Source organism: Syngnathus typhle, linkage group LG1 (genome assembly GCF_033458585.1).
Source record: "Syngnathus typhle isolate RoL2023-S1 ecotype Sweden linkage group LG1, RoL_Styp_1.0, whole genome shotgun sequence".
NCBI lineage: Eukaryota > Metazoa > Chordata > Actinopteri > Syngnathiformes > Syngnathidae > Syngnathus > Syngnathus typhle.
In genome coordinates this window covers 13,390,773-13,401,932 of record NC_083738.1, presented here as the reverse complement: position 1 = coordinate 13,401,932, position 11,160 = coordinate 13,390,773, and the positions used below count along the sequence as shown (strand labels likewise).

Below are 11,160 nucleotides of genomic sequence, written 5' to 3'. Positions count from 1 at the left end.
TTACTCCCGGGAGCCGTGTCAGAAAGCTCGGTGCACACTCACAAGTGCATGTGGGTACTCAGTAGTACGTAGTAATTTCATCTATCAGTGCCAAATTTCGAGTGTAGGCTGTGACGTCAATATTCTCGTAATTTGCGCGCTGAGTTTTCAGATCTAGTATTACGCTAATGCCACCCACAAACCTTCCCCTGGAATCCTTCCATTAAAATGTGTGGCCCGAAGAAAAGAAAGGTGGACACTGAGTGCCGAATGTTAAAAAAGAGTGGACAATTTGGCTCAACCTACGTGTGTGAGAAGACGTTCAGCCACATGAACGTCAACAAAGCCCGTCACAGATCTAGGTTAACGGATCGACACCTCGGCTCTATCCTAAGAATTACCACAACAAATTTTACTCCAGACTATGATGCACTAGCAAAAAAGGGAAACCAACAATACTATTGATTTCTTTATTACTTTATTTAGATGTATTCTTTCACTGATTCTTCAAGATGATGTATTTGGTCAGAATGTTTGCCGTTGGATGTGATTTCGCCTCATCAGATAAACATATTTCATAAATCTGACCTGCAGGCGCTGAAGTGATGGAAAATGTTATTCATCATAACAGTGTCGTATTTAATAAGAATCACTCATAGTAGTTTTTTGGTGAAATATTTTTTTAATGCTGTTAATAAATGCATTTGTTTTCAAAAAGCTTTTTTTAATATCCATGCTTTAGTATCTACTAAAAGTAAAAACCTTTTATGCAATGACCTTTACATGTCATTTATATTACTTCACACAAACACTACATCCATCTGCTCCTGGTTCGGCCCCCCGGTCAAAATTTAGAACCCAATTCGGCCCGCAAGTCAAAAAGTTTGCCCACCCCTGTTCTAGAATGTACACGATTGCAAAAAATATAGATAAGTATTTTTGAAAAAATATACATAGTATGAATATGCAAATGACTGAATGTCATACAGTGAATATGCATATACGATGTATACAATCTATCAGTAAAAGTGAGGGTTATTCACTTTATCTTACATTCCAATTCATCTATACAAGAGTGTGTCCTTGAATACCCCAGTCAGCTCCGAGTCCAACCTTCACTCTCCCCTCGCTCTGCTGAGGACTACTTAAGCAGATGGCCAGAGGTGGGAAAAATAGAACTGAATGAAGCTAGAGGCAGCTGCTTCCAGTCACATGCTCGATAACGCTTCCATGTGCATTGACACACACACAGACGCACACACACACACACGCACGAGGAACATGTGTTTCTCTGGGAAAAGTGTCTGTGTTGAATCACCCCAACGTCCGTAGATGTGACAAAAATGTGGGTGTTGAGACCTTCAACAAGAGAATTGTGGGTGTTGAAACACCCGCAGCCTCCGAAGTTGTGACATCCTTGCTGTTAGCAAAAAGCATTCTTTTAGGATAGCCCTCTGCAATCGAGCATGTGCCATCATTTCCAAGCGACAGATTATCACAGCTCTAATGGCCGACAGATGGTGATAAATTGGCTCCAATACTAATGCTACAAAATGTTGCAGGGAGTCATTTTCACAAAATCTTTTCTAATCATGAAGTAGCAAACCTCGCAAATTCTGACAGAAATTCAATATGCTCTCTCTTTTCATAAGATTTGAGAATATGACTGAGGCAAATTTGAGAATGTTACTTTATACAATGCTCAACAAATGGCAACGTGATACAATGTATCATACAAAAGAATACAATTCAGAACAGTTTTTGCTGTAACAAAGCACTTTACAACAACCTATAACATAAAATAACAATAGTACAGCAAATATCACGTTAAACACTGGCAATAATACAAACATAACAACTACCCTCCATATGCCTTGTTTTTTGAAGCGGTTATATAGCTAAAAAATGAGAGATTCAAAGTCTCCTTTCACCAGAGAAACAAAAATGGCAACTACAGTCTGAAAAGCAAACAATTTGGTTGTCATATGCCATGGCAAGTTTGTGCAATTGTGTAAATAGATCTGCTTTCATAAGGTGCCGTTATGAATAATTTCGTCAGACACGTTAATCTGCTGAATGATGCTGGCATCTAGTGGTGTACTGGCAATTTGCACCAGTGCCAGAATTTAGTTCACTGATAGTATAGCTTAGATTACCGATTGTTTGCTCTACTGTTCACTCTTCAAATATTGCACTCAACACACCCTCAAAAGAGTTTGTTGGATTAGTCCCCTTAATAATTAGATAGGTGACTTGAGCTTGGCCATTGTGTGTCTGTGACCTTTCCTTCTGGCTTGGCATCCTCTTATCTATAACAGTCTTGGCACACTTATTAGTTGATTTCAGTTGAGGCCATAGAGCTATACATAGTCTCATGGGCGAGGCAGAGTTGCCTCCCTTGTGAATGGGCGGCCAAAAGGAGGAATCCTGGAGGTGGGTCTTGACCTTCGTCGGCAATCTCACAGAAAAGACTCCATGGCCATGTCTCGACCTTTGTGACATCCATTAAATAGTTCAACTGAGAATATGCAGTCCTCTGATAGTTACTATTTACATAGTCAGTATTAAAGATAAAAGAACTAGGTGAAAGATTCCCCCAGAATAAAGAAAAGAACAAGCTCCTTTTAAAACTAAGGTTAAGGTTTCAAACTAGGGTTAGGGCTTCAAACTAGGGTTTCAAACTAGGGCTAGGGATTCAAACTAGGGTTTAAACGTATTGGGGACATCAAAATATCCTTCGTGGAGTTGTTGTACTCAACAAATGCGAGAAAATCTAAAAGATTTGTCATGACGATTAAAAATATTCCAATATTACTGTACTGTTTGGACATATCTTCTCATCAATGGTTGGAAGCAAGCACAAATACTTGATTACTCGATTTTAATAGATGTGGATCAGGACTTATACTTTTACCGGGATGATTAGTATCTACTTTTACTTGGGCTCAGGGTCGGAGTACTTTTGCGACATTAACAGTTGGGAGTTCAAAGCTTGGTCCAAGTAACACTGGTGGTACGCAGGGCCCCTCTAGTGATAGATAAATCTTTATTGGCCAAGTATGGAAAAACAATTAAGGATTTTGTGCCTGGTAGTTTAAGCAACACAAGTATTACATTAACAAGCAGACCCAGACCCACACTTGACCCTAGTGGGGATAAGTGGTACAGAAAATAGATTGACGGATGGACAAAAGTTGAGATTTTGTGTAAACCAGGGGCTACAAACTCTTTTTTTTTTTGCGGGCCGCATTGTAGTCATAGCTTCTTTTGGAGGGCCATTAGGACTGTCAACCCAAATAAATGTATGAGCACCTCATATTATATACAGTAACAAACTGACAAATAACTTGTTTTCAAATCAGACGAGTAAAAACTGGTCAAATATTAAAAAAGAGCTGAAGATACAATAATGAATATGATAACACTGTTCACAATTTGGCACAAATGGCCAATTAATTAATGTGGCTTCAACATCCTCAAATACTATTCAAGAACCTCTTCTCACAACTCATACAACAATATATTGCTTTGACTGTCTTTTCTTACATTGATAGCTTGGTTTGACAAATAAAAGATTTTGTTGTATACCTGTTGTACAATGATATTCTATTCTATTCTAAAGGTGCGAAATATCTAAGTGGCCCCTGCATCTTTTGATTTTTCTGTACGTGGTCCTTGGAAGTTAAAGTTTAAGATCTCCCCTTTCAAACGCACCAAAACTTTGACTACATATCCCACAAACAACTGCGAATTGCGCTTTCCTCTCTATGACGCGAGTGACCACGAGTCATCCAATGGTTGCGTCGAGTGTGATGATTGACGCACAGGTCACATGCTACCATTGGTTTCTATGCAGTTTCCAGGAAGTGAACGCCGCCACTTGGAACCACCTCCTACATGTGAGCTCAGTCGGCGGCACCACGCGCAGCGTGCGGAGGAGAGAAACCGGCGGAAAGGCAACGTCATCCCTCGGACCACCGACTCGACGTAGAGTAGAAAACAGCCAGCGGAGCGGCGTTGTCCGAGGCAGGTACGGTATTTATTGTTATTTCTGATGTTTTGATCACAAGACCGCAGTTGCTATCGAGAAGAACGTGGCGAAAGTAGGTCGAATTCGGTAAGAATCGGGTGGACTTTAGGGCCTGGCAGACTGTAGGCCCGTTAGCTCTCCGCGCACTTTACTGAGAGAGACAGCCCGAGTAGAAGCTCTCGTCTGCGGTCTGTCGGAGCGTCAATACTGGCCAAGTGCCTTAAAGGACACCCCACCATTCATTTGGCGAGGTACCCATATGTAATTGTGTGCCAACAGTTTTGACTGCTATTCCATCATATTTACTTCCCTTTCCTTGAATTTTAGGTGCTGAACAACTACAGCAGAAAGATGGCGGACGACCCCAGCGCGGCGGATAGAAACGTGGAGATATGGAAAATCAAGAAGCTGATCAAAAGTTTGGAAGCTGCCCGTGGGTAAGGATGCGATGTCGTGTGGTCTGTCCGTGCGTGGGCCCTTGCCAGTGGCTTAACACGGCGCTGCCCGGCTGAAGTTATTGTTTGAAGCGTAACCGGTCGATACTGCTGGACATCAGCGAAGAAGGGCCGACTTTGGGAGTGGTTAGCTTAGCATTTCTAGCTTTCTGTCGCTGTGGCTGCTAGCCTGCTACTGAATGGGTGCTGTCGCCGCATTTGCTGGCCTGATTAAAAAAATAAAATGACGATTGTGACTACGTGGCCACTGCGACGTCTTGCTTTGCCCATTTTCACACACATTGGGTAAATAAAGCGCCTCCTACCCGGTCGACAGACTAAATCGCGATGCAAAAGACATCCGTTATAAACGTCATCTCTGGAGTGAGGCCGCCATGGGTGTCTTTAGCGAGATGGCTAGTTGCTGAAATTGAGAGGTCGGCGATCTTCCAGTCAGTCTATTAGTCACCCGAATTACTTAATTTATATTTTTCATCGAGTGACTTTAAGCGGGGAACTGTCCTAAAAACCTGCCTCCTTATATGGCACTAGTTTCAATCTAACCTAATTGTTTCAACATGGTCAAAGATGACCGAATCGCTCCTGTAATGGTTGAACTTTTTGACAATTTACAATCGAAGGTGTTCCGTCCTCCACCTCAACCAGTGTCCGTTTTCCCCTTTAGTAACCCTGCTTGTTGCCACCTGCCACTGAGTGCTGTGTCAGCCTGCTCTTGTCCCTCTTGTGAGGCCAGTTCATGGAGCGATCATAATGTGGGAGAGCTAGAACTAGTACTCACCCCTGTGCACCTAAAGTCTCGACCCCACGCTGCTCTTTACTATTGTGCACTGTAGAAGTGCCTGTCTTATTATATTGCCTAAAAACACAAATTATAATCATCATATTCATAGTGTGGTACAATTGAGCACCCTAACAGTGTTGTTCAAATAGTGTACTATGGTGCCTGAGATGAAGTGAACACTCTAAATCTCAAATAATCTTTCCCCACTGAAATGAATGGGAATGCTATTATTCTTTAGCAGCCCGCTCCAATAAAACTATTTGTTTTTCATCTTTTTAAGAAAGAAAATGCACTCTCCATCATGTCTCCAGTACTTTTTAAAACATACAGTATAACATGAATAACTTGCAAAGCATAAAACTAAGGATGAACCAAAAATTCAGTAAAATTTTCTCTTTTGACCTTTGCCACAGAAACATCAGCGTTTAACAATGTTTTGCTGACACAAGCAAAAACCTTAGTTCCATCACTCTAGTTAAGCTGAAAAGAAAAAAAGGCAATACTAAGATCCTTGTCACTCTGCCAAGGCTGCTCACAGTTCACCTGGGCTAGCGTTAAATGTGCCAATGGCCCGCTAAACTAAGTGGAAGTGGGCTGTGGGAATTGAGCCCAAAATTCCCTTACGGCTGTAGTCATTGAGCAATAAGCAATAAGACTGGCTGGCCTTTGACGACCACCTCTGCAGTGGCTATAAAAGTATGCATTATAGCACAGCAACATCAATGTTCCTTTTGCTATGGTGTTTTGCATTGTGCATAAGCAATATCAAATAGGTATGTTGCCATTGGTTAAATACGCAACAATTAAGGCTTATGGGTTTTTTTCCCAGTAAACCTGAACTGGGATTGACAAACATCTCAAAGCAAGTATTTGGGCTGCTTTTAATTGTTTGGTGTCTGCCAAAATACTAAATTTTTGTTACCAACGTAAGACAAGACAAAAAAACCCAGCTCCTCATATGTGGAAAAAACAGTCGGGTCACTCATAAGTCACAGTACGATGATATAAAAACAGTAATGGCCTTCTCTTTTTTTTTAGTAATGGCACCAGTATGATCTCGCTGATCATCCCACCCAAGGACCAGATTTCCAGAGTGGCCAAGATGTTGGCAGATGAGTTTGGCACCGCATCCAATATCAAGAGTCGAGTCAACAGACTCTCCGTACTTGGGGCCATCACCTCTGTACAGCAAAGACTAAAGCTCTATAACAAGGGTAGGTCAAACACATCTAATAGAAATACATTTCCAATGTTCTAAAATAAAAGGGGTTTCAAAATCAAAAATGGGTTGTTTAACCCAATGGAAATACTTTTTTAAAATAAAAATATCCCACTATTTATTGGGTGAAATGATTGTATTGCTGAACAGTAGAGAATGTTACGATGTATAATCATCTGGAAACTGCACGTTTTTTATTTTATTGTTTTCTCAGTGCCACCAAATGGCTTAGTAGTGTATTGCGGCACCATTGTTACGGACGAAGGGAAGGAGAAAAAAGTTAATATCGACTTTGAGCCTTTTAAGCCAATCAACACCTCCCTGTACCTCTGTGACAACAAGTTCCATACTGAGGTGGGTATTTTTACTTTTGTGTAGAATGGATTTACATAAGTTTGAATGTGTGCACATTCCCAGAAGTGAGTGTCGTCCGCCCAGCCCTGACTTTCTGTCCCTGGCCCGTCCCTCTTCAGCGAGCGCCATTTGGAATTGAGAACATAATTTCCATGTCGCATACAGGCACCGCTCAAGCAGACGCGTAGCCAAATAAAAAAGGAACACGTGCACAGCGTGGTGAACAACAATATGGGACACATGCCGTTGTGCTCTGTTAAGAAAAAAGAAAACAATTATGTTTTAATTTTTCTTTACTTGGCTTCATGTCAGGTGTGCAGCACCTGCGTATGAGGTGGTACCAGTAGGTCTGTTCTCAACAGCGTTTGGCTGACTTGGACAGGCTCGGGTGAAGCTGAAATAGGGACGGAAAACTCAGGGACGGAGGACGATGTCCACCTCTGATCATTCCATTTTGTCTCATGCGCTCCATCTTTTCCTTTTTAACGTAGGCATTGACAGCCCTGCTCTCAGATGACAGTAAGTTTGGCTTTATTGTGATTGACGGTAGTGGGGCGCTGTTTGGCACACTGCAGGGAAACACCAGGGAGGTGCTGCACAAGTTCACTGTGGATCTTCCTAAGAAGCACGGTATTATACCACAATACTCGCACACCCAATTTTTAGATTTGTTAAATCCCATCAAGAGCTTCATTAGTTGTAGTCATTTCATGAATGAGGCTAAAATATAGTCTAAACCTTTCTCTTCTTCTTTGTTTTAGGCAGAGGAGGACAGTCGGCTTTGCGTTTTGCTCGTCTTAGAATGGAGAAGAGGCACAACTATGTGAGGAAAGTGGCCGAAACGGCTGTTCAGCTCTTTGTGTCCAACGACAAAGTCAATGTGGCAGGAATGGTTTTGGCTGGTTCTGCGGACTTCAAGACTGAGCTCAGCCAGTCTGACATGTTTGACCCAGTAAGTATGTGCTCTAATCATCTGAAGTATGTTGCGTTTTGCTTGCTTGCTTTTCTTCAGTTGAGGGATGTTGACAGTTTGTTATAGCTCACTTGATAATAAGATGTCTGAGGAGGGTGGACTTGATGCTTCAATTACTTTAACTTCAGAATGTTGTTTATTTTCCAATGTAGACTTTAACGCATGCTCATACATATTTCCCTATTTTAGTTAATCACTTATGTTTGGTGTCTTACTTAAGCACTATCAAAAGAGCGGGAGTGTTGTTTGGGTGATTGCCCAAGATAATCACAGTCATATTGATATACCAGTACGTTACATCACAACTTCAAGTGTGATATTGCTTGTCTACAACAGTTATAGCAGCGCTATTTATTAGTTAACAAATAAGCCGCAGCAAAAAACTCTGAGGGAGCATGTTTGATATGTCCACTTCACTGCAGGTCATATAACGCCATCATGCGTTTTAACAGATGCTCTATGATGATCAAAATTTACGTTAAGTAGTTTGAAAATGCAAACTAAAACAAATTAAAACCAATTGACGTCGTGACTGTATTCATTCGTTGCATTAGCCTGTTAGCTGAATATCCGCTTCAGTTTGTAAGTTTGCTTAACATGTCATTATGTCCAGTCCAGTAACAATCGATTTCCTTTTCTTTTTTTTTTAATATATATATATATATATATATATATATATATATATATATACACACACACACACATACTCTTAGATGAGAATATCTACAAGCTTAAAGATGTCATTTAATGAGATGAGCACACCTAACCCTTATCCAATCAAATTGCTTGAGCCAAACTAACTGTTGCATAAGTAGCAATATACACACAAGTGATAAATTGATTGATTTAATAAATTAGTTTTGAGATTGTCGCTCTGTTTTTAACCACTGGACATTTCTGCTTTAGAGGTTACAGGCCAAAGTTCTGAAGTTAGTGGACATCTCCTACGGTGGAGAAAATGGCTTCAACCAGGCCATTGAGCTCTCAGCAGAAGTTCTCTCCAATGTCAAGTTCATCCAAGAAAAGAAACTAATAGGTAGGTTGTTTTATTAGCATGGTAGCACAACTTTCAGAGTGTTCATCAAGAGAAGTGCCTGTGGAATTTGCCTGATCCTCCTCATTCTCAAAAAGCATTACCTCTCGTTTGTGGTGCTCCAGGACGTTACTTTGATGAGATCAGTCAGGACACTGGGAAGTACTGCTTTGGTGTGGAGGACACCCTGAAAGCCTTGGAGATGGGAGCGGTGGAGATCCTCATAGTCTACGAGAACTTAGACACCATGCGTTACATTTTACGTGTGCATGGGGCTGAGAGCAACGGCGCTGAGAATGGTACACATAGACCACATGCGCCAGAAGTCACCTGAATGTGAACCGCGCAGCCTCACGCTCAATGTGGTTTCTGTGATTCTCAGATGAGAAGACTTTGTACTTAACGCCAGAACAAGAGAAAGACAAATCTCATTTCACAGACAAAGAGGTGAGGACTGCACACGCTGAAGTAAGTAGCGTTGAGTTAAACTGCTCAATCCTTCTGATTTGACGTTGACAGACGGGGCAAGAGCACGAACTGATCGAGAGCATGCCACTGTTAGAGTGGTTTGCCAACAATTACAAGAAATTTGGAGCCACGCTGGAAATAGTCACAGACAAGAGCCAAGAAGGATCTCAGTTTGTCAAGGGCTTTGGAGGCATCGGGGGTGAGCACTTTCGAGTCACAGCAGAGCAGTCAAACCTCCCGATACATTAAAAAATTATGTGTACGCCAAATGTAGACGTATGCAAAAATGTATATTGTGAACAAAAAGCTAGTTGTAAACTGGCATTGTCATTTAATTAACAGTACTTGTGTTATTTAAATGTTATGCCAATGACACACTGGACAACTCACATTAGTGGGTGATGCAATGTCATCTTTGTGACCCTCCCAGGTATCTTGCGGTACAGGGTGGACTTCCAGGGCATGGAGTACCAAGGAGAGGACGACGAGTTCTTTGATTTGGATGACTACTAGGTAGTCGGGGACTGATATATTGGGAGAGAAAAAACAAAGGAATGAAGAATTAAGGAAAGAAAAATGCCACCTCTCTTGCAGCAAGTGAGGGGCTCAACTGTGTTGACCACGTAATGACAGCCAACTTCCAATTTACTTGTTGAATACACAACCTTGCACATACATTTCATCTGTACACACATCCAAGTACATCACACAGGCTGAAGAGGAGTGAAATTGTCTTTCATCCAGAGAGGGAAAAAAGCCTTTCCTGAATAAATCCCTGCCTTATAGAGTGCTGGTTCCTTCCCCTAGTTGGATTGGACGCGACTCATTTTTGTTCCTTTTTGCCCCGTTTCCCTCCATTTTGAATGAACACAACAGCAAGTTCCCAGTGTTTGCTGCCCTCAACCCATTTGGAAGGTGAACATTTGACTCTGATACGATATACATATAGATGTAAAAAAAAAAAAAAAGTTTTCCTTTTCTCCCATCCCTCTGTCCTCCCCTCTATGCTTATCATTTTTTTCTTTTCATTTTGTACTGGCAACTGCTGCTGTTGTATTTTATGAGAGTGGGGGATTTTTTTTAACCTGGGTTTCTGTAGAGAAAGGTATTAAAATTTGAACTGCTGAAAATCATCGCTACCTCCTCATCTCCTGTGCTCTCAAACCTCTTCTGTTTGCCTGACCGTCTTTTCGGAGAAGCCTGAAGATTTCTGTTTCCCAGTTGCCAGATGTGTTTTATGTACGTATGAGTGCACAGTTACTCCGTTTCGTCGGCGTCGTTATCCAACTCTGTTAAAAGTGAATCAGTGTTTCCAAAATTCCAACAGCAGAAATCAAAGTTTTGGAAATGTTTCTTGTTTGACTTGCTTTACTACGCCAACATTAAATCCCTCCTATTTTTGACTATCAACCCCAACCTATATTCCTCGGGGTGTTTGTATTTCAAGTGGCTTATGCAATTTTGTACCAATTTTTAAAATTTTGTAATTCCTCTTAAATTGTCAAAGAACTAATATTTTTGGGCAACGGTGTAGCAAAAATGTCAAAGTGGAAAAAACATCCAAATTTTTTAAATGCTGAGGGAAAATATGCACTTACCAATATACTTTACTGATACACATCCAGGCCTTTGCAGTCATCTGAAAATGGCACAATGGAATTGAGAGAAATATTAATGTAAGCGTTTTTATATTGATCAGCCACAAGACTGTAGTAGAAGTCATTAAATGACCCAACATCCTCACAATAACACATGTGGATGATTGATTTTGCATTAGCCGGTTCCTCTTCAGGATAGCAACAGCATCTTGAGCAAATGCCCTTTTGTTTTGGGGGAGTCACCGAGGAAAGCCTTAGTAGCGCGCTAAG

The 11,160-nt window shown here is 41.2% G+C and overlaps 1 protein-coding gene across 2 annotated transcripts; it reads left to right on the top strand.

The window, feature by feature from the left end:
- The first annotated feature begins 3,849 nt into the window (after positions 1–3,849).
- On the top strand, positions 3,850–10,425 carry LOC133157588 (eukaryotic peptide chain release factor subunit 1). 2 transcript variants are annotated; one of them, XM_061284247.1, is made up of 11 exons: positions 3,850–4,009; positions 4,337–4,446; positions 6,284–6,459; positions 6,679–6,818; positions 7,310–7,448; positions 7,580–7,770; positions 8,698–8,827; positions 8,950–9,123; positions 9,207–9,271; positions 9,344–9,491; positions 9,723–10,425. In XM_061284247.1, the coding sequence occupies exons 2-11, from the start codon at positions 4,361–4,363 to the stop codon at positions 9,803–9,805; spliced, it is 1,332 nt and encodes a 443-aa protein (XP_061140231.1). In that variant the 5' UTR covers positions 3,850–4,009; positions 4,337–4,360; the 3' UTR covers positions 9,806–10,425. The 2 variants fall into 2 exon arrangements, with proteins under 2 accessions (XP_061140231.1, XP_061140240.1); XM_061284256.1 differs by lacking the exon at positions 9,344–9,491 and having other exon boundaries at positions 9,207–9,292.
- Positions 10,426–11,160: the final 735 nt, after the last annotated feature.